General features: G+C 39.1%; 2 protein-coding genes across 6 annotated transcripts; one reads left to right on the top strand and one right to left on the bottom strand.

Annotated features, from left to right (window-relative positions):
- Window positions 1–432: 432 nt before the first annotated feature.
- On the top strand, window positions 433–7,904 carry dnajc21 (DnaJ heat shock protein family (Hsp40) member C21). 4 transcript variants are annotated; one of them, XM_032539876.1, is made up of 12 exons: window positions 433–877; window positions 1,171–1,264; window positions 1,394–1,517; window positions 2,443–2,571; window positions 2,780–3,084; window positions 3,179–3,345; window positions 4,131–4,227; window positions 5,207–5,374; window positions 5,473–5,521; window positions 5,605–5,765; window positions 6,914–7,001; window positions 7,199–7,904. In XM_032539876.1, exons 1-12 carry the CDS (start codon window positions 781–783, stop codon window positions 7,358–7,360), a joined length of 1,641 nt encoding a protein of 546 aa, XP_032395767.1. In that variant the 5' UTR covers window positions 433–780; the 3' UTR covers window positions 7,361–7,904. The 4 variants fall into 4 exon arrangements, with proteins under 4 accessions (XP_032395767.1, XP_032395765.1, XP_032395768.1 ...); XM_032539874.1 differs by having other exon boundaries at window positions 6,911–7,001; XM_032539877.1 differs by having other exon boundaries at window positions 434–877; window positions 5,608–5,765.
- Window positions 7,905–11,808: 3,904 nt separating this feature from the next.
- On the bottom strand, window positions 11,809–23,124 carry agxt2 (alanine--glyoxylate aminotransferase 2). Of its 2 annotated transcripts, XR_004335678.1 has the most exons (15): window positions 22,642–23,124; window positions 21,494–21,582; window positions 21,181–21,371; window positions 20,942–21,065; window positions 20,743–20,837; window positions 20,401–20,494; window positions 19,742–19,835; window positions 18,605–18,705; window positions 17,301–17,393; window positions 16,041–16,065; window positions 15,728–15,864; window positions 14,427–14,515; window positions 14,121–14,270; window positions 12,859–12,957; window positions 11,809–12,291 (listed from the first exon to the last, which is right to left on the bottom strand). XR_004335678.1 is itself a non-coding variant. In XM_032539878.1 (14 exons), the coding sequence occupies exons 1-14, from the start codon at window positions 22,736–22,738 to the stop codon at window positions 12,190–12,192; spliced, it is 1,551 nt and encodes a 516-aa protein (XP_032395769.1). In that variant the 5' UTR covers window positions 22,739–23,121; the 3' UTR covers window positions 11,809–12,189. The 2 variants fall into 2 exon arrangements, 1 of the variants encoding a protein (XP_032395769.1); XM_032539878.1 differs by lacking the exon at window positions 16,041–16,065 and having other exon boundaries at window positions 15,728–15,860; window positions 22,642–23,121.
- Window positions 23,125–23,219: the final 95 nt, after the last annotated feature.

The following is a 23,219-nucleotide window of genomic DNA, read 5'->3' as shown; positions in this document are numbered from 1 at the left end:
GGATGGTCTGGCAAAGCGAGACCAATTATGTGATATAACGTCATTGCCAGGATTTTTAGAAACACTGAGGTCTGCATGTTGTACACTAATACACCCATAATTGTACGCTCCACAGCCCTGTGAAGAATTTAATCAGAACATTTAAGATCTCTAAATTCTTTAATTTATTTCATTTGTTCATAAACAGAGAGGTGTGGTAGTCAGCGTGTATTGTAAATAAGTTATGCTTTAGGTAACTTTTTATCACCAAATTGGTCTCAAGGGGAGTAACTGTATAATATTCTATAGTAACAATCTAATATAATATTAGAGCATAATAAAATTATGAATTTCAAGATGTTAGGCTGGCTGCAAATTACATTTGCTGCCGCTAGAGTGCGTCTACATTTCTAGGCTAGAGCTTCATGTCTGCCGAAATTACAAAGTAAAGAAGACCACTTCTCGCGATATTTAGCGGCACAGTAGTAGATAGGGTTTATGCTATGATGCTTTTGGTCCTAGCAACCGGTCGTAAAGTAACTAGCGTTAATCGCAGAGAAGCTGTTTGACAGTGGTAAAGGACATTGTGTGTCTTTGAATATGTAAGGCCCAAACTTTATAATATCGTCTTCTCTGATATACTGTGAGAAATCTGGATCATTTAAGAGATAGACTAGAAATGCTGCAGTTAGCATAGCTAGCTAGCTACATGCTGCAGTTAGCTTTGCCTGGGACAACGTGAAGAACATCTTCACATAATATTTATCCTATAGTCAACTCTGTCTTTATAGTTAGTTAACAATGAAGTGTCATTATGAAATCTTGGGTGTGAAACGAGACGCAGGAGACGATGAGTTGAAGAAAACGTATCGTAAATTAGCATTGAAGTGGCATCCGGGTAAGTTGTTGTAGAAGCATTTCATAGACAAAAAGTAGAGTATCTCTGATGTAAAAGTATATATACCACTTTGATTACAGTGTTAATTTACTAATGTGCCTTTGATACTTGTGTTATGTATCTCTTACTCTGAGAACATTAAGATGCTGTATTTGAAACTGCTTTGTGCTGGTATATTCCTTCTACTGTCAGTTTTTCATTCTTGCAACATGCAGCGCTATCAACAAGAATCTTAAGTCAATAAAGCCTTTAGTGAAGTTTTTAAAGCTGTGTTTTCCCTCTGAAATTTCCAGATAAAAACTTGGACAATGCTGAAGATGCGGCGGAGCAGTTCAAGCTGATTCAGGCAGCTTATGAGGTCCTGAGTGATCCGCAGGAGAGAGCCTGGTGCGAATGAGTTTATTTCAAAATGTGCAGCAGGGTTCTGATGTTAACAGTAACTATATCGTCATTATTTGATGCAGTGTGGGTGAAGTATGTCTTAGATTGACGCCTCTGTCTCCTTCTGTGTGGCAGGTATGACAATCATAGGGAGGCTCTTCTGAAAGGAGGAATCAGTGGAGATTTTGAAGATGACAGCATTGACCTGCTGCAGTACTTCACAGTCACTTGCTACTCTGGCTATGGAGATGACGAGAAGGTTAGTGTTTGTGGTCAACCATGTCTCTTCAGTCTTCTTCTGAAGAAAAAAATGATGCCAATAGAAGCAGGATCTTAATCTGCCAAAGAAACGTCTTTCAAACATCCCCTTCTGTCTCATTTAGGGGGTGATAAATCAATGATGTCACTATTTCCAAAGAAATAGTGACGACTTTGCATTTTTTTGGGTATGGAAGTATTTCGTTGGTAATGGATCGTTGAGTAAATTAATTACCTGCATCACAAAGGCGACAAAGCAAGTGGGATGTGTGTTGCTTTCTACTCATATGATATGTGGTCAACATGTCTTTATTATGTCCTGAGGAGGGGCGAGAACCAAAAACAGTTACTTTAAGTGTTAAGACATGAAGGTTTATCCACAATAAGCACAGAGATACGTGTAAATGACCTAGAAAGGGAATCTTAAACTCAAAACATGTACCACATAGTTTGAATGGAATTCTACTGATTTTAAAAAGTCAATGCAACCCAGTATCTGTATTACCACACAACTAAATAACAAGTCAGACTATATGTCCTTGTTGGATTATATATAAGTAAGAGGAAGGACTGTTGAGATTATTAAAAGGAATTGACAGCATTTATGCCAGTTGCAGGAATGTAGGCAAGCTGAAAATAATAACCCACCTAAAAAAAGAAAAAACACCCAATCTCCTATTTCAGTATGTAAGAACATGCATCCTGTCTACCAAAACAGCACAATCGACCCAAGGTTTGATGAAACCTTGGTAGAATTTTTTTGGTTTCAATTCCAAAAACTATGAGTCGCTTGCACTTATTGTTTGAATTGATGGTGCCAGCTTCATCCTTTGGGATTGTGGGGACAGAAATTCTTTGTGCACCTCAGAACATTTATTTTCTCATGTATTATTCCCTCTTGTTTTTATCCACTCTCTCTCTCTTAGGGTTTTTACACAGTCTACAGTAATCTCTTTGAGTCCATTGTAAAGGAGGAGATGGAGCACAGCAAAGTGGAAGATGAGGAAGAGGAGGAGTTTCCTCCCTTTGGAGACTCTCAGAGTGACTATGACACCGTAAGCCAGCACCACACTCAAAACAACTTGTCTTGAGGTTGCTCCTCTATTGGATGTTCTTAATACAATTCAGTTACACAAATAAAATAGTATATCTCTAAGTATAAACAAAACTAAAGAGCAACAAGACTAAAATATTAATAGTGAACCAGAAATTTTTTTAGTTGGCTTGTGTACTTATTTAGTCTCTGTTGCCATATTATTACAGGTAGTGCACGTGTTTTACGGCTACTGGCAGAGCTTCTGCACTCGTAAAAACTTTGCCTGGAAGGAGGAGTATGATTCGAGGCAGGCCTCCAACCGCTGGGAGAAAAGGGCCATGGAGAAGGAGAACAAGAAGACCAGAGAAAAGGCTCGAAAGGAGCGCAACGAGCTTGTACGTCAACTTGTGGCTTTTGTTCGCAAGCGTGACCGGCGTGTGCAGGCCCACAGGAAGCTCGTGGAGGAGCAGAACGCTGAGAAGATCAAGAAGGTGGAGGAGCTGAGGCGGGAGCAGAGGCTTAGACAGGCCAAGTAAGTAGTCACTGGATGGTCGGGTAAATGTGACATTTATCTGTCTCTTTTTCCCTTCTCATACTCATAATACTCTACTGTATTTCCACCCAAGACTGGCAGAGGAGTACAAGGAGCAAAGCTGGGCGGCCATGTCTGAGCTTGAGAAGGAGCTGCAGCAGATAGAGGCTCAGTACGGAGACGAGTTTGGAGATGCATCCGAGAGTGAGGAAGAAGAGCTGGATATGGACCCACGGGAGAAGAACAAAGATGAGGGAAGAGGTCAGTGAGACTGTGTCCTTCTCACTTGAAATAGCATCCCAGACTCCTCCACTTGCCTCCCTTTCTTTGCGTCCGTCCCACCGCATGGGGGAGACACGAGGAGAGAGGAAACGAGCAAATGTGTCAGCTGTTTGGGCGGGTCAGCAACCCTTTCAGCTGCACAGCTTCCGCGTGTTTCCTCGCCTATAGCTCCTCGGTGATCCCTCCTCGGGGTAGAAATAAGGGCTTTGAGACTGCCGTCACGGCGGAGGGACAGGACAACTTCTGTTACAACCGATGAGCTATCAAATAAGAGGCGTGTGCGTTAATTTATTGCTGCATTAAGGGGTGGAGAAAACATCAGCTCCTATAGTTCCGAAACAGCTTGATCTTGTATGATACATTCATGCACGTTATCAGTGGGAGAAATCAAAGCCTGAACTATAAATTAAAATGTTCGGCAGGGCTACCGGTAACCCCTTGCTTTAAGTGTAAGTCCAGCGGTAGAGCGAACGCTTTTGTAAACTTTTCGAGCCACCTGTTTGTTTTTTGTTTTACTAAATAAAAAATAAAAGGAGTTTAAGACATTGTAACAATATCCCATTAGGCTGTGTTTATACATAGTAAACTGTAGTTTATTTTTAAGGTTACATTTTAATGTTGAATTAATCTCCAAAGGCGGCAAGTAATACTGAGCAAACACCATGTTTGAATCAAAGTTGATTGTCAGTTAAGTACTTTTTTTGTGTGCGGGTGGTGCCTTTTTTGTTTTTTAATTTCTTCAATGCATTAATATTTATTCACAGATGCAGAGCAGCCCAATGGACACGAACTCGCAATCGATGATTATTATGATGGTCTGTACTGCCCAGCCTGTGACAAATCCTTCAAATCAGATAAATCGTGAGTAACCTCGCTCTCCCTCCACCTACCTGCAGGCACCCACAGGGTCCAAGCGCAGGGGTGACAACCTCTAATGCATTCACTTAACTGGTATTGATGTCAGCGTTGCGTTAGAAATTCACACAAAGCTTATATTTATCCAAAGTGTTACTAAAACAGTAGGTGTGAGAATGACTGAATCAACGTCCTGATATCAATTATGGAATTTGATAATCAAAACTGTTTAGTAAACTTCAGTAAATAAACTCCAATCAACAAAACTGCTTAAAAAAGAATATTATTATTTAAATACCACCGGCAGGGTCAAACTGAGATTAGCTCTCATGTTCAAGTTTATGCTCTGCTTTAAAATAGTAAATAGCTATTAAACACAGTCAAATAAGATTTGAATTGCTATGTTTTTATCTAAATTCTTATTGTTTTGGCACTGGTGATTTTCCTTTGGGGCTGGCTAAAACCTGTTTTTGGGGGGGGGGGGGAAACTGTAGTTTCACCGCAGTTTGTGAAATGGTGACCTTATTTATGCCGGGTTTTTTTTTCTTGGTGGTCAGCACATTATTTAAAGTATTTGAATGGGAAGCATCTTTCGGGATCACAGCACAACTATGGTAGCGAGTAGTATGAAATAACAAAAATCGAAATATACCTTTCCCTGGAGGAATCAACGTCAATAATAATAATTTATTTATTTATTTTGATTATTTTTGGGGGATTTTCCGCCCTTTACGGATAGGACAGCTAAATATGAAAGGGGAAGCGGGAGGAAATCATCACAAGTTAGACTCAAACCCTGGACCTCTGCATTGGGGACTAAACCTCTATATACGTGTGTGCGCCTGCTCTACCAACTGGGCCAACCTGGCCACAATGTCAATAATTATTTTGAGTGATTATGTTAATACTTGATGATAATAATACAATTCTGCCAATGCCTTCACGTTACTTTTCATAGTTTCTTTCCTTTTGTTCCCTCGTACAGTATGAAAAACCATGAAAAGTCCAAAAAGCACCGGGAGATGGTGGCATTTCTACGGCAACAGCTGGAGGAGGAAGATGATTTACTTGGTTTGAACCTGAATGGAAAGGAGGGAAGAGAAGAGGAAAATGAGGAAGAGGAAGATGAGGAGGAAGACAAGCCAAGGCAAAAGTGTGTAGCTTATTTAGTACCTTTTCACCTAGTTGTCAGTGTGGTTAGAATTTGTTGAATTTGATATAATTTCTGGCATTTTTCTTTTACCTACACAGGCTGTCCAAAAAGCAAAAGAGAAAAAAGAAACAGAAGAAAGTAGTACAGGTGAGTTCTGTATTTGTCTTTCTTTCAGAAGCTGTGCCTGGTGTAGTGTGAACCATTACATTGTATACTCTCTTCTTCCATAACAGAGTGCTCCGGAAGAAGAAGAAGAGGAGGAGGAGGAGGAGGAGGAGGAGGAAGAAGAGAAACCAACGCTAACCACGTGCGAGGAAGATGCCCCCGGGAAGTCAGAGAACACTACAGAGCCGGAGAAGCAGGATGATCCCCCTCCAACAGAAGTCAAGAGGTCAGTCCAGTTCACCAGTCGGTGTGTTAATTGCTTGGTGCTGGGCAGGTAGTGAACTGGTGGTTTATTAGAGCCGTTTCCCTGGAAACAGCTGCCTGTTGGAAATGAGCTTGATGAGAGTAGTTTATGGGTTGTGACACCAAAATAATGATAAATAGGGGATGCAACAATGTTAATTCCTATAATAAATTAGGCAAGATAACCGTTATTTGTAGGGCTGTGTATCGTGATCGTGGTGGTGATACCTTTTTCAGAAACCAATTTTCTAAAATCCATTTGACCAACCCTGGGTTCTATAAAGGTCGCAGGCACTTCTTTTCATATGTTTTGTGAATGTTCCCCCGTGGCCAAATTCTGGGTAATGGTTTCCTCCATCTCTCTTATTAGTGAAAAAGCAAGCACCACTAGCCGGCCTTAACTGCAGCGGAAAAACATTATTGCTACCCACTGGAAGCCTTGCTTTTCAATTGTGGGTTTAATGTACCTAAATATTGTGTATCTAGAGCTATCAATGTACATGGTCAAAGGAGTCAACAATAGAGATGTGGAGCCCAGTCATCGTGAACCTTAAAAGCCTTTGTGAATTAACAGTATGTTAAGGGGTGTGGCCCTGGATCCAGGCCACACCCTTCTCTTTTGATGACTGTTTTACTGACTGAGTTTTGCTGTTGCCTCACATTGACAAGGGCTTTGTTATTTGTACATGCTATGAAACGAATCAATAAAAGTAAAATTTGATCACAAAAAAATCAATTTTAACAAAAAGAAATTACAACATACAGCATAAATCTTTTTATTTTTTGAGCTCCTACTACGTGAGCCCCGTAACGTAGAGTTTTTCCTGCCTTCCTCTACGGCGTGTAACACTAGACAGCCAATCAGCAGACTTATTAGAGCTTGTTAGAAGCATGCTGCGTGCTTATTGGCTCACCGACGATGATGAGATGTACTCTTTAGGTATCAGTTTGGTATTGAATGACGAGGCATTTTACGATACTCTGTACTAAGGAGGCAATTTGGTCGGTTCTTAAAAAGTATTAAATTTGGTACCCAGCCCTAGTTGTTAGAGTTTTAAAATGTAAAAGTGTCTGTCTTGCAGTTAAGAATGTGATTATTGCTTATCTGTCATCTGAATGTTGCCTCAGCAGCTCTGGGAAGACGAAAGGAAAGAAGGGAGGAGGAAAAGACAAAACAAAAAATGTCAGGTCCAACACAGAGGGAGAACAGATTCCTGAGGTTTGTACAGTTAAACCCAGAGTTTAAGGATTCTATGGGAGGGATTTGTATTTTCCATTGAATCATTTCATTATTACAAATCTCCTCTGCCTACACACGTAACTTAGTTTGAGTTATAAAAAATAACCCTATTAGATAATTTACTGTGAGGAAACAATCTATACTTTATTCAGTCACCTTCTTATTTCCACCTTCAGAAGGAATTAAACCTCCGCTGTGTGACCTGCGACAACGAGTTCTCCACAAGAAACAAGTTGTTCGACCATCTAAAGACCAGCGGTCACGCCATCCCTCTCTCTTCAAGCGCTCCCAACAGCTCCGTGAACAAGAACAAAAGAGACAAGAAGAAAAACAGATAACAAATTATCTGGACAGATGAACCTCAAAGAGTTTGACTCAGCAGGGACACAGGAAACAGAAGTCTCCCGGTAGGAAAATAGAAAAAAAAAAAACTTTGAAAGTGGACTTTTAATGGACCGGTTGGCTTAACAAGAGCAGATGTTTGTTTTTTTCACAATAATCTGATCAGTAAGACAGTTGTGTATGTTTGAGAGAGAGAAGACTGTTTTACTATTGTAAATATACAATAGTTTTCCAGATTAGTATTATGAAGATATTTTCAGTACCTTTCCCAGTAACTTATAAACATCTCTGTACTGCTAAACCTATGTGGAGAAATAAAAACATACAGTATGTGCATAGGAGACACTCTATTATTAGATCCTTGAGTGTTTTGGGAATCACGTCTCTGTTTGTCATAGGGGTATCAGTGTTTCCTGAAAACAAAGGTGACGATACTGCATGTTGGTATTTATACCATAACTCTGGATTGATTTGCATTAATGCCTCAGTAACCATGTCTAAAAATAAACTCCTGTATGTTGGATGTTTCTGTACAAAACATGCACCTGTACCTTTTTTTTTTAATTTATTACACACAAAAAAACAAAATGGAATATTTGAAAGCATGAATAGTAGCTACATCAAACATGATCATTTTTACACCCATAGCCTGTAAAACAATCATGTTGATTTTGTAGATCCTAACAGAGTGAAATGAATTTCAAGTCAGTCAGGAAGGTATGAAAAAAAGAAAAAGAAAAAATCCAGTATGTAAAAACTCCCCTCAAGAGTAGTGAAGTTTGCACAGTGTATTAAATAGTTTCTTAAAGAAAGAAAATGTTCTAAAGCGTCCCTTCTGATGCACACACATAGGGGGTTGGATGCGAAAGATCTGAAGGGGTGAGAGAACAGAAGACGAGAGGACATTATTAGAATGCATCAACATGCGTAACCAGGACAAGTGCTTTATTCATGGTCACTTGAGACGCATTTGGACACATGTTCTACTGCCAGGTGTAAACACACCCGTCTACTACTGATCCGATCACTGATTGGATTTGAATACTAGGTAAAAATGGGGCCATAGTAAAGCCAAAGCAGGCACTTCAGACATTTGATCATGTATTAAAAACTGCCATAATTGCAAAATAAATGATTCATAATATAATAAACTGATTTCAACACAAGAATATTCCTTTTACGATTAACAAGATGAGTTGTGTGGCAGCAACATTTAAAAACATTTTCCCCATATTCTTCTATTTCCTTATAATAGTATAACTATCACTGTCCAACATAAACAAAAACTGCAGTACTTTATTTCCCTAAGCCTTGAAATCCTGTTTTTTCCTCCTCAGAGTTGCCTTAAATCTCTTGTGTTTATACCAGTGTTACCAAAATAGTTCTAGAAATAAGGGCTGAGCATTCAATAAATTGTTTGTCTTTATGTGCAAAACAAACGTTTTGACAGGCGTCTCATATCACATATCATGTGGAAGTTGAACATATTGCATTAACTTTTTGTAGGAATATTTCAGAAGGGATTGTAAGGCTTGGTGTCACACACGATGGTGTTATGAGAGCACCCAGAGAGATAACTGGAGTGTGGAGCCATCAACATGGCCAGGTCATTGGCCTCTGAGTCGCTTTTGGTCAAGTATACCACCTGGACAGGAAAATGTAAATGTGCTCTATTTATATCGCGCTTTTCTAGTCTTAACGACTACTCAAAGCGCTTTTACATCATACAGGAAACATTCACCATTCACACACATTCACACACTGTGGCCGAGGCTGCCGTACAAGGTGCCACCTGCTCATCCGATATACACTCACACACATTCACACTCCAATGCACAGCATCGAGGGCAACTCGGGGTTCAGTGTCTGAACCACCAACCTTCCAATTGGCAGGCAACCGCTCTACCACTGAGCCACAACACAAACCATCAGATAATTTAATTACATCTTACATGTTTATCCAGACTTCTGATGGTGATCAAATCCACTGCCATCAAACTTGAGAGGATCCGGGAAGTAGGAGGCTAGTTTCTCATAATACTCATGGAGAGTAGGATGGACATAGATGTTTGTAGTATGCCAGAGTCTCTTCAACTGCTTCTGTAACCTTCTTGTGCCCACAGATGTCAGGGTTGGTGCAACAATGAACAGTGATTTTTGACTGGAAACATACTTGAAACATTTGTCTTAAATTTGACTTAAACATTGACTTTTCACAGCAAAGAAAAAGGACCTTACCGGTGGCAGTGGCCCACACTATCAGTAGCCACACCAGAAAATAAATCCAGATATTGCTTCCCACTAGGGAATGAATTGACGAAAGAAAACTACTAACTACTACTACTAAAAACCACAACAAAAAAACACAACCATGACATATTGCTCTTACCGTGTACCTCTGATTTGAAATTGGTCTTATTTATTTGTGCATTTTTACCTTTCATTAGCCATTTGCAGTCAATATACATTATACCACCCTCTGCATTCTGCTAAAGTCAGTGGTTTAAATTTGTGTTCTACAGCACCACTCGTGGTCAAAAGCTCCACAAGGCACCTGTAAGTACTATTAACATTTTGTAGTGTGTGTACTGTACTATTACCAATCATTTCAATGTATTTAGGGTAATATCACATGCAGTACCTGCCATGTAAAGTTTAATATTTAAGTGCAGCACAGTACACCTTTGTATGACATAACATTTATTTTTATTAAAGCCATTTAATGAAAATAAAACCCAACAGTGCAAGATAGACACTATCTGATTGCCACCACACTCTTACATTGTATTCCTCTAGTTTGAAGTTGCATGTTTTTGTGATGGTTACATTTCCCCAGAGGTCTTGAAACCTCTTGACTTTATTTTTTAATAAAGACCATAGTGTAGCCTGAATATCAGAGCGAATTGGCATTTGTCAGCGAATTGCCATTAAATTACTGAAACAAATTGTGGATGTGAACAGTGATTCAGACATCTGGAACAGGCTACTTATTATCTACAGTAAAAACAAAACATCTAATCATAACGTGTACTTTCATTCTGAATTATCTGGTCAATATTTAATCCAATTAAATCCTGGTTGATGGTTTACCAAATTAACTTGACATTCTGCATCACAGAAATAACTGCTTCCAGTGTTTTTTAAGTCTACCCATGCCTGAAAATTAGAACTGGTTTGACTGCAGGAAAATAAACAAGTTGTATTATTTAAAAAACATAATGCTCTATAGTGGAGAGATTATCAAGTCTAACATGTAACTAAACTCTCACCATGCACCCTCCATTTAACTACTAATGTTAAGTATTTTACTGCAATGTTTGCAGGATTTTATCTTGCAACGTTTTCTGCTGTCATTTCATTTGATGCAGTTGCCTTAATTCTTCTGTTATCCTATCAAGTCTTTTTTTGAATGAGACAACGTACATATTACCCAGTGAGGTGCACTAATCTCTTCTGCAGCATTTAATAACACATACAGCTATCACTGTCTGACTCTGCAGCAGACCTACTTCTTTTTTCTAAAACGTCAGGAAGATGGTTGGACAGTGCACAGCCAATGGTACCCTGGTCCCACCAAACCTAGAATAATTAACATAATTACATATATAACCACTGATACCTGGTCACTAGATTTCCACTACATGCTCACTGATTGGGTTAAGAAGGAAGGCCAGCTATGTTGAATGGTGCCAGAGAAGATGCTAAACTCTCTCTGACATGAGTGGGACTTTGATGTGTGGTAGGCGTGACTGTGTTTTCTTTGCTGTGCCTGTTCTTCCTCCTGCAATAAAGAAAACATGCAGCTGCTTTGATGACCTGAGCAGCAGGATGTCAGAGCACCTGGCTGCACATGAGAAGTGGGAGTAGCCGTGGTTATAAGAGGCATATTCTCCTAGGCCACTCTCTTGCTTTCTCTTTCTGAGCATCCACCTCATGGTCTCCTCCACCTTTTTATTTTGGGTCTACTTCTTAAACAATACACCAATACCTCTACTCCCACTGACTTCTTCCACATCGCCATCCCCTATCATGTGTTCCTTTTGTTAAGTGAAAAAACTAAATTTGTATTTTCAACAGCCCTGTTCTATAAATATAGGAATGTTTGCAGAGAGACAACTAATTTGAGAAAGTAATAGCCCTCATTAGTAATTAGTCTGCAAAGACAAAAAAGACATCTTCTTTTTTTGAAGAATTCCAGTCCTTAGATACCCTGGCTGGAGCTCTGTGGTTTGTTTAGTTGTAAGTTCTTTGAGTAAAGTATATTACACCCAACATATTTCAATGTCTCATGGAGCGCTTGTTTGGGGACTGCTGACCTCAGCCAGTACTCTTGTATTTGGACAATGACAAGAATTTATTAAGGAAGGAGGATAAGGATAATTGTAGGAGAAGATTACATGATTAAATTACTTGTAGGGGGCGGTGTGACCAGCATAATAGTACACAAGCTTACAGATTTATTATTATTATTATTATATTTACATCTATAATTTAGCAAAAAATCATGTGTTCAGAAATTACACTCATACGTTACATCCAAGCATGATTTAGCAGATCCAAAACAATCTTAATGAACTTCAAGTTTAGGTCTTGTACACGATTCTTTTCTCATTAAAACGAGTGAGGTACGGTAAGTGATTCAAATTACAACGTAGTTAAACATAGTTAATAAAGTTCCCTTTTACAAGTGCTATGCAAAGGCAATAACAGAAGTAGTCTTCCTCAGAAGGTCAAAATGATTGATACTGTCATTTTAAAGGATATATAAAATGCAATCCACTGCTGAGGGGGGTTCCAGATTTGGTCCTTGGCATCAAGCAATCCTTCATCTTCTTTCCATGTAATTGTGGATGGACTTGTTAAAAATTGCTAGGAAGAAATCTGCGTCTTCCATCGTGATGCACATTGGGGGTTTGATGCGAAAGGTCTTGAGTGGTGAGAAAAATGGAAAAGAAGAGAAGAGATTATGGAGCTCCAGAGGTTACTGGGAAAACGTGTAACCAGGTCAGGTGCTTTATTCTGTGTCAGGCAACAATATTCATAATATTAATCTATATTGAAATCATTTCATCAAGCCACCAGGGGTCTTTGTTTATGCAGGGTTAAAAAGCTCTATTTAAAATCTAACTTGTTTAACTTTGTTTTCCACGAAACAAGCAGCTTGGTGATGTAGATGCCAACTGTGTTCATACCACATGCTGACTCAGCTATCTCACAGTGTTCTTCTCTCAGTGTTTTTCCTCTTTTACTATTAACAAGATGAGTTGTGTGGCAGTAACATTTAAAAACATTTGCCTCACATCCTTCAATTTGTTTAGTATAATAATCATTGTGCAACATAAACACAAAAACTATAGTATTTTCTTTCCCTAAGTCTTCAAATCCTGTTTTTCTTTTCCTCAGAGTTGCCCAGAAACTCTTCTGTAGTGTTTATGCCACATGCTGGCGACCCTGCAAAATAAAGGAAAAGCTACTGCAAGATGAGTGCTGTTACCTGTCCATAGACTCCTCCTTTCCCTATCAGGACTCCCATGTCCTTTATGTCCTCAAAGATCTCACTCATTGCCGCCGGAGGCAGCGGCTCTCTGCTGGCCTGTGGAGGACAGAGAGGCAAAAAGATGAATGAGGCTGGATGTGTAACAGTAACCATAGTAATTAAAAGTAACTAACTATATGAACACTGCAACTGCTTGTGTCCAATAAATTATTAGGAATGTTGAAATTAATCAGTTTATCGATGCATCGTGATGTGGACGGTTCTGCATCAATACGGTGACAGACCACAATCGATTATTGCCTACTGGCGTTGATTTTCCGCTTGTTGCTTTTTCTTGTGCCTTTTGTCTCTTTTCTGCTGTGTTCAGACTCAATTACATTCAGGAAGTGTTTTTTTAGGAGCAGATACAATAAAAAAGGGAGTTCATATATATCTGACTGCTTGAATTTGTAGTAATATGTATTAATATTGATAATTGATAATATTGATAATATTCGATTGGGACTCAAGTACCTAACCTCTGATTGCTAATTGGCTTGAGAAGCTATAAGTAATGGCAAGTCCAACTTTTGCACAAGTTTATAATTCTTGTTTGTTTTTATTGATACTGTCAGAGGTGTTTAATTAATTTGATGCTCATTTTTGAGGTTGTAGTTTGTAGTTTTAAAATAACTTCCTTTAAGTCAGTTCTGGTGTATGTCCACTATTCTTCCTTGCTACTTTACATGTTGTGGTGTTTACTGCTGACACACCAGCACTCCTATACTACTGTACGTGTTTCCAGGTAAAAGAAAAAAAAACAAGCAAATTATGGCGTTAGAGAGGCCACAATCCTTCTACCTAAACTGCGGCAAAGTGTTTCGGCAAAGAGGAACATTTGTCAAAATGAAACCCCGACACAGTCGGATATTTGCCAAACGGAGGTGTAATTGCCTCAAAAATTACTCAATGATTCAAATGATTCAAGAGACAGAATCGACAAATCTTAACATTATTTTATAAGTTTATGTATTTGCTCCTCCCTACGCTGACTCTTTTAAAAGACAATATCTGCCAGTATCAACAGATACAAAATCAAAACTAAAGATGTGTCAGAACTTCAGTCAGTAGTACAAGTCCTGAAGCTGAGATTGTTCTCAGGTCACTGCTGCTCTGTCTAATGGTTAACCGGGGCACTGCCCTGCCCCCGGGAGGCACAGCACTGACACACACAAGCAAGTAAGGAGAGGAGAATGTCACTTCTGTTGCAAACTCAATACCTTGTCATTGACCATTTCCACACCAATCTGCAGGCCTTTTCCACGGACATCACCGATTATCTCATACTTGTCTCTGAGTTTTGCCAGTTCTGTCATCAAATAGGTGCCCACATCGAGACTGATCTGCTGCGCGCCGTCTTCTTTAATAGTCTGTTGAGAAAAAAATGCGTTAGTAATGTTTGGATTGTAATTCATTGTGCTTCTGTGATTTTAAACATTTAGTTTTCAGATGCAACTACAATCATATTAATACAAAGATATACACTAAAAAAAGGACTGATGTACAAAGGGAAGATGAATTCTTACGTCAAGCACAGATGAAGCAATGGCACAAGCCACAGGATTTCCTCCAAAGGTGTTGAAGTGAACCCCCTTAGTAAATGAGGCTGCAATTTCTGGAAAACACATTTAGAAACAAGCTCACAACTCCCCTCACTGCTGCTTCCCATTATGACGGTAAGAGCAATATGTCTGCTGCTTCCCATTTTGACATTTGGAGCTTTTGAGGGAGTCCAAACTCTCAAATCAGAAAATAAGTCTGTATCATTCATCCCTATCTGGGAAACTGGGTTGTATCATCTCTTCCCATGCATCTTGACAATTTAATAGTGGAAATAGTGAAGAACAATAGACTTTGCAAACTCTCTTACAACTGTATCTAGTATTTTACAAACACACAAGGAGATTTCCAAACATGCTTTTTATGCCCCACGCAGGGCCTGAAATTAACATCCGACCATCCGCCAAATGTGGGTAAATTTTGCAACTGGCGGGTAACTGTTAATCTGTTAATCTACCTGCCACATTGGCAGGTAGCCAACGAGAATTGAGTGATTCAGACGCGTAACTATCGGTAAGCAGGGTACGCAGTTGCTTACGGGCCCGGACCAATCAGGGGTCCGCATCACTGGAAGACATTGATTGACAGCCAAGGCCCCCTATTGCATTTTCATAACTCACGACAATCCCAGCAGTCCCACGTGCCGCCACTGACCAAGCGGGAGTGAGAACGGGTTAAATTCATTTCCTTGTTTCTGATATGAAGACAAAACACGTGTGACTCGAACAATTCACATTAACCAACAAAACGTACAGCAAAAGACGTCCTGCCAACATGTACATATTTTAACATTAATGTACGCTGTAATGTATTTTCACTATAAAGTTGCTGAAACTTGCTGCTGTTTCAGTCCTGTCGGCTCGCTGCTGTGGGCGGGGCTGCTGCTCCGTTCCCCCCATGACTGGCGTACGCACGCACACACACATAAACAGACACAATCACACACGGCGGATGCAGGAAGAAACGCAGATGAGATGTACAGGATTATCTAAATTGAGGACAGCTACATTATTGTAGGTGCAAGGATAAGTTAAAGTCCACTAAGTACTTATGCTGCATTATCAAGGCAAGCCCCCCTACTACAACACGTCATGACGGCGCAATGCCCACGAGTAGGCTACCATGAATAGGACAGGATAGGATCATAGAGACACAGCAATTCCTGTTTTTCACCTTTATGAGACAAAAAAGTGGCTGGTAAAAAGTGATTGTGGCAGGTGGTCAAATAAGTTAACTTCCAGGTCTTGGTCCCACAGTATTATCTCACCTGGTGTGGTAACCACAGCTCCCATTGGGAATCCATTACCGATGCCCTTCGCCATAGTAACCATATCAGGAATGACATCATGACCTTGGAAACCCCAGAAGTGGCTTCCTGTTCGCCCAAATCCAGTCTGGACCTGCCAGGTGCAAAATAGATGATTGAAGTTTGTTTCCATTCATATTAAGAAGGGCTAAAGAGATTGAAACATGATAAAAGACACCATGGCGGTCCATTAACACTTAATATATAAACCCACGTTGCTTTATAAGCCTCTTGGGCATGATATAGTAACTTGGAATGGAACTTTAAACTCTTTAGACTTCCTTTTCTTGCAAAATAAGCTGAAAAAATAAAAAAGATTGTGTAAAGATAAGAAAGAAACCGCCAACTCATTTATTGACTTGTTTCCATGAGCAGTAGGTGTTTCATTTTTCTTAAAGTAACTATGTGTAACTTTTGTAATTGTGTAGAAACTGTGTAATTTTTCATCTAATGATAATAAATGACCTGTGACAACAAATGAGACTAACAGTGAAATAAACACTATTTTTATATAGTGGTAATAATGCCTTTGCCTGGGTCCAAATTTCCCTGCAAAGTCAAAACATTATTTACGGCGGGTAGACCGGGTCTACAGAGCACACTTTCTGGTCAGTCACAGATTTCGGTGTATCACAGAAAAGCTTGTGTTAGTGAGCCTGGTAAAAGGTAGCAGGAGATTTCTTTATGTAGGCCTAATTGCATTTTAATTTTATTTTAGAAGTTATCTGCTGTAGTTATGGCTGATACTGGGGCAGGGCTATCACAGAAAACAGGAAAATAAACTAAAAGCTAAAAGGCAAAGTGACAGACAACGAGTGTAAAACTGAGTCAATCTCAGACGGGCTTTCAACAGATAAGACAATTATGGGATTGTAAATGATTCTAAACAGACCCCAAATTGGCCCTCAAGTATGCAAAATGTCTATTTTATTCATATAATAGTTTTACAATGGGAGATTTGGTTGTACATCCATAGCCTACATTAAATTATGTCCCCATTCCATTTAGTGCATTTAAAAAAAAATAATCTTTTAGTCCGTGTTTGTGTTGGCCTACTATTTTCATTTTGTCTCACTGTACTTGTGTAAAGCGTCTTTGGGTTTCATGAAATGCGCTCTATAAATTGAAGTAATTATTAATACATTTGTTTCTACAACAAACTATTAATGCTTTGGCTTGTGACACAGTGGCAGTGGTAAGATAACTCAGTAATACAGTGGGTAATACAGCACCATGAAGAAAAGACCGTCACGACAGCAGGTGTGGTAAAAGCACTACTGCTTTGTTCAAAGAGACAAATAAAATCAAAGACAAATTGAAAGTTACAAACAGCCACTTTAAAGCTGCAATGATCAATATTTTTGTATCAACAATAGTTAAAATGACTATGAGTAATGTGAACGTCATTCACAGAGAATTATCACTTGACTCTGCAGTCCCCCTAAACTGTACAGAGCATTTTAATTTCTTCCAGCTAAGTGTTTTGTTTTTTACGGCCCTAAAATATTCAAAACATATAAAATGTATATCTAACCTCATCAGCAATGCAGACGCCTCCTCTCTCTCTCACGAGTGTGTAAGCCTCCTTGAGGTAGTTTTTAGGGTACTGCACAGCTCCTCCGACTCCCTGTACAAACAAAACCCATTCACATCCCACAGTCCCATCTTAATTAGCACAAGCACTTGTTACACTTAAAATGAGAAAACAATTAACACTGATGGCATACTAACAAAGGACTCCGTTCTCACTTTCCTGATGTTAGGTGCATTTAATTAGTAAATTAATCATTAACTTGCTAGTCTTGCATTGCCAAACCTTCCTCCACAGCGCTGCGGAGGACGGTCTGGCTAGTCCACACAGCATTCCAGGATGGGAGAAAAACATTCTCTGGTTTATTGGCATTTCTTTAAATAAATCACAATCGTCTTGCACGGACCAAAATAGCCTTGTGAAGGAACTTGTTTTGGTGGAACAACTGTACATTCAAAGGTTGTTTAAGTCGTGCAACAGAAAACTCTGTGCAGAGATCTGAGGAGCCATAACTAGTAACCATACTCCTCATAAATTGACCAGCGTTTAAAATTCCAACACAAAAAAAGCCTAAGGTAACTGACATCTGGACAAAATGAAGGACATTCAATGAAATTTCCCGCAGCACCTGAACTATCCCGGACATAAAATGTTGTCCATATAGACTATTTACTTGCTAATATTACTGTAAAGACCTACATTCGATAATGTTAATATTCAATGTGGCAAAGCAACCAATCAGACATGCAAAACCATTTCCAACATGTTGACTCAACTACATGTCTTCTGTCAAAATAATGCATTCCTATCGATTAATTAAGCTGAGAAAAAAATAACGCATTAAAGAAATAACGTGTTAAAAAGAATTAACGCAGATTAATCCATTCCGTATTGACCTTTGACCCAGAGCCGTTCTAGCCACCATTCAACTGTAAAATTAAGGAGGGAGACGAGAATGCGCTGCCTGGATCTTTGATTGGAACATTTACTTAGAAAAATCTTCTTCCTGAAGCACTTTTGAATTTATTTCCTAAACATATTGGGTCCTATTGTTGACAGTGAAAAGTTTTTGAACTTTAATGTCACTAATGCTGATTATTAATTGATTCATATGAATTGAAATATTTAAAATACTTTCACAGCAAACATTGTTTATGCAATTCATTAATCACAGAGTATGTAATTGATTAAATTAAATGTTTTAATTGATTGACAGCCCTAATATATATATAGAAGACAGTAATTGTAGACAGTATATATATATATATATATATATATATATATATATATATACTCCACAACAGTACCTGAATAGGCTCTCCAAAGAAAGCAGCAATTTGACTTGGTACACTAGTAGCAAATGTCTCTTTGAGCTGTCCAATGTATTGGTCATTTGCCATGCAATATCCTGTGGGATTAAACAAAAGTCCTTTATCTCAAAATAATACAGACATAAATAGGAAATTCCAAAAACAAGCTATGGGCAGAACAATTTTCAATGTATTGTTTATCATCTTTCCATTAAATAGTATCATGAGAAGAAGTTCATACTATTACATGGTTCACAGTTAATGAATAAATGAATGTTAAAGCATACCAACATCAGTTAGTGTAAGATCCTAAATATTTGAACAAACACAAAACATCTTGTTTGTTCTCGACTCAATGGGGTTTTGATAATTGCCCATAGAACAACTACCAACTATTGGTTACTATTGGAGGTATCATTGACTGATATTGAGATCATACAGCAGCATAAGTTTTGCTGTGTCAGTCATGTAGATATGCTAACATACAGCGCTGATCCTTTCCAGGTAGGCTCGCTAGCTGAGACACAGGCATACTATGTGGCTAAAATTCCTGAAAATGGTAAAAGGTTAACAGAGGTAGAGGTAAATGATCAACAGTAGGAGACTTTGAACTTGATACAGGCAATTCAACACTTTTTGTTGCATTTTTATGGTTACAACTGACCTGTCTCACCAGTATGACTATTAGGTAGATTTTATAGAAAGAAATACAATTTGTGAATTGCAAATCTACATACATTAAAATACACATCCCTTTAGGCTATCACAGACATCTGACCGGACATATAAACATTGGCTAATATTATTTAAATGTTTTTTTCACTTTGGATAAAGAGAGAACACTCTCAAAGGTCAAGCATTCACACTAACAAAAGAAGCAGTTGTATGTGGATGTTGTGCTGCATGTAAATTGCTATTCAATTAAAAAGGAAAATAATAAACACACAACCTTACACAACCTCCAGCATGAACCTTTGTTTATCACTGTGCATGAACACAACACATACAAAACAGTAAAGTTAATGTTTTGTAGGAATATTGCAAAAGGGGTTATAATGCTTGATCTTACAGTCAACAGTTGTGTTCTTTCTGTTTATGAGAGCAGTATGAGTGCGGAGCCATGTGTTTGTGTACCTTGGGCGCAGCTACATTCTCTGATGGTCTGCACAGGAGAGTCCCTGCAGTGGCTTCCTCCCCACGGACCTCTGAACACATCAGGACACATGGTCTGTTTGTTGGGAGAGACCTAGTCAGCTAGACCAGCCTGACAGCAACAGGCACTCATAATAAAACTTGGAAGGCTGCCATAGCATTATTCATCTGTATTTCAGATAACTATGGAAACTATAAAAAAAACAGAAGTGAAGTCGAGAAGCTGTTTATTTCAAAATGTGAAATGTAATGAGTTTAATTAATGCACAGAATATAAGCACTAAGAGGCAGTGAGAACATAAAAATTGTTTGGGGTGACCACTAATCAACTCTGACGTATTTCAAGTTTAGAAATGTATTGCTTGGGACAGCAGCTATTATAAAGCAGATGCTGCCTGAGCATTTGGTGTATGTGTGCACACATGTTCCTTCTGCTTCTAATTGTATGTATGCACTTACTTAGAAAATTTAATTTTACATTTTTAGCACAGCTTTCTCTCTGTCCTCAATGAAATGTTCATTTATTACACACACATTTGTCTATTTATATATTATATCTTCACCTTCATTAGAATACAAATTATAATGCACACCAACAGCTGTTTCCTCTATGGCACTGTAATATGTTAATGCATACGTACATTTGTGCAGCCTAAACCATTGGCAATGGGGTATTTATATGCTGCGTTGGAAGTAAGACCCATGGTCTGTGGGCTGCCACCGTGGTATGATCCTCTGAAAGAGAAAAATTAATCTGAGACTTGTAGATTACAGAGAATTTATTCTCGACAATTAAACTATCAAGGTATGCTAAACTGAATTAACATAATAATGCTATTTAAACACACACATTTACAAATAATATTTTTTCTTGTTCTTAGTAGAAGCTGGAAACACTTTGTAAGCTGTTGTGAAAACATGTCTGTACTTATACTTTTTATGGAATTATGAAACACTTGTGTTTGTGTTTGATGTCCCTGTACCTGAAAGTGATGATGTCGAAGTTGCCTGTGTAAAGTCGAGCCATCAACATAGCCAGGTCATTGGCCTCTGAGCCGCTGTTGGTTAGATATACCACCTATAAAGGAAAACACACAATAAGACACATTTAAATAACCGCCTTCATGTTCATCCAGGCACCTGGCCTCAGCTCTTCAGGAAAAAAAAAATCCACCACAGTACCTTGAGAGGATCCGGTAAGTAGGAAGCTAGTTTCTCACAATACTCATGGAGTGGAGGATAGACGTAGATGTTTGTAGTATGCCACAGTCTCTTCAACTGCTGCTCTGCGGCTGCTGTCACCTTCCTGTACCCACAGATGTCAGGAATCAGATATAACAACATGTAATAACAACATTATGGATAGTACAATTACACCAACAATTGCTGGAAAAAGAACTAACAAAGAGAAAGGACCTTACGGGTGGCAGTGGCCCACACTAACAGTAGCCACACCAGCAAATAGATCCAGATATCGCTTCCCGTCCACATCCCACAGCCACTGCATGTGTCCCTGGTGGATGAACACGGGTTTCTTATAGTAGGTAACCTTCATGATCATGGGGTTGCAGCTCTTCCTGCGGATTTCCATCATCCGCTCTTTGGACATACCCTGGAGAGAGAAAAATACACAGGGCAGGAGCTGTTACATTTTATTTTATTTAGGTGACATGGAAGGCAAGACCTAACTGTGTAAGATAGAGACACAGTATGCTTGGAAGATACCGCTCTTACCGTGTATTCTTCTGGTTTGAAATTGCATGGGGGCATGTCTGGGATGTCTGTGGGAGGGTGTCTGAAGGTGGATTTCTGACATACTGCCCCTGTGAAATAATTCGGATTGAAGTTACGATGGAGTGGTCTCTAGCTCACCCAGTTAGAGCGCTTGCCCCATGTTGGCTGAGTCCTACAGTGGCCCGGGTTCAAATGTGACCTGTAGACCTTTACTGAGTGTCACCCCCCCTTTTATGTCTATCCACTGTCAATAAAGGGAAAAGCCCCACAAAATAATATAAAACAGGATTGAAGTGAAGACGCTGAGGTAAAAGAGGCAATTATTCTTTGAGGAACTACATGAGCTGACTGTATTACTTGGATGAGGCCAATGAAAGCTACTATAACATTGCATTCATTCATGACACAACCTGTCTACAGACAGACAGATGTACATTTTAATTGGTGTTGATGCTGTTGTTTTCAGAACATTCAGTATTTATTCTGTATTAAACCTGGCTGACAATCCAACCAAAACTGCCTTTCGATCTCATGTTGTGCAACACAGGTTACAATCCTGCCTGTTTGTTCTTGGTTGTAAAATGTAAAAAAAAGAAAAGAACGGCTGCTGGTCAGCGACAAGTAATATGTTCAAAGCTAAATTGTTAACCCCACGAGAAAAATTCCTCTTTCGGAAGGAGGAGTAGAGATTAATTAACATAGTCTATAATAGCTTAATTATTCCCTCTTCCTATGCATGTACTAATTTGACCAGTCCTGGTGACGTAATATGAAGTATTGCAATAACTATCGTTTGAACGTATTCTGTTGCAATTTAATTTATATGTAGTCATTCATATCGTTTTTTCATCCTATCAAATAGGCTATAAAGTTGAATCAACAACTTTCTAGAATCTGAATATTCACTAATTCACGGGCTTAAACTTGACACACGTGTTTGGGCCTAAACCAGTCGGATTTTGCTACTTAAAGGCATTTACTACACGTTAGCTAAAACGTACAACTGTGCTTCAACATTGACGTGACCTTATAGCCTAAAGACAAAAATAAATAATAACCTAAGTTCACCCCATGTTCAGGTTAACAGAAATGTTCTATCCAGTCAGTAACTTAGCTCTTGATTTTGTTCCGTCTCCATGGTAACTCACCATTGGCCAAGTGGAATTTGACACAACCGGGGGGAGAGCAGGACTGTCCTTTTAAAACTGCACAGCGGCCACTTAGAGAGGAAACGACTTTAAACATATTGAGCAGGTACAGAGGGCACACACCTATCCTTCTTCCTACTTTCTTCACCGTCTGACACTCAGCTGCAGACTACTGGTCTCTAAAAGGTGAGTTGGGGGGGGGCGGTCAGCGACCACTTCCCAACTCTGAGGCACGTTCACTCTCGAAACGGTGTGCGTGTCCATGCGTGAACTACGTTTTCTCTCGTTTTGGTGTGTGTCGGAAGTGTTACTCATCCAATCAGCAGCGACGTATATTTTAGGTGCTGATAATTAAAAGTCATTGGGAAGGTGCACACAACAGGGTGTTAAACGCACCACCGTTTCAGTTAAATAAACGTTTTGGTACGTTTTGGCGGGGCTGAACGCGCACTTGACTACCCCAAAGTGGCCCCTCTTTTAACGTCACAGGACCATCCGTGCACAGGATTGTGTCATGTAGAAAATCATATTTAACCTTCTGATCACCTGATTTTTCATACTGTAGCCACGGCAAAATA

This window comes from Etheostoma spectabile, chromosome 16, assembly GCF_008692095.1.
Source record: "Etheostoma spectabile isolate EspeVRDwgs_2016 chromosome 16, UIUC_Espe_1.0, whole genome shotgun sequence".
NCBI classification, from domain to species: Eukaryota; Metazoa; Chordata; class Actinopteri; order Perciformes; family Percidae; genus Etheostoma; species Etheostoma spectabile.
The sequence above is the reverse complement of the archived record's forward strand: the minus strand, read 5'-3'. Positions and strand labels throughout refer to the sequence as shown.

Coding starts and splice junctions, on each gene's coding strand:
- dnajc21 (XM_032539874.1), top strand. CDS start 781: ATGAAGTGTCATTATGAAATCTTGGGTGTGAAACGAGACGCAGGAGAC. Junction 2,572..2,779: donor CTCAGAGTGACTATGACACC/GTAAGCCAGCAC, acceptor ATATTATTACAG/GTAGTGCACGTGTTTTACGG. Junction 4,228..5,206: donor TCCTTCAAATCAGATAAATC/GTGAGTAACCTC, acceptor TCCCTCGTACAG/TATGAAAAACCATGAAAAGT.
- agxt2 (XM_032539878.1), bottom strand. CDS start 22,738: ATGTTTAAAGTCGTTTCCTCTCTAAGTGGCCGCTGTGCAGTTTTAAAA. Junction 21,583..22,641: donor CAAATTCCACTTGGCCAATG/GTGAGTTACCAT, acceptor ATTATTTCACAG/GGGCAGTATGTCAGAAATCC. Junction 21,372..21,493: donor TCAAACCAGAAGAATACACG/GTAAGAGCGGTA, acceptor TTCTCTCTCCAG/GGTATGTCCAAAGAGCGGAT.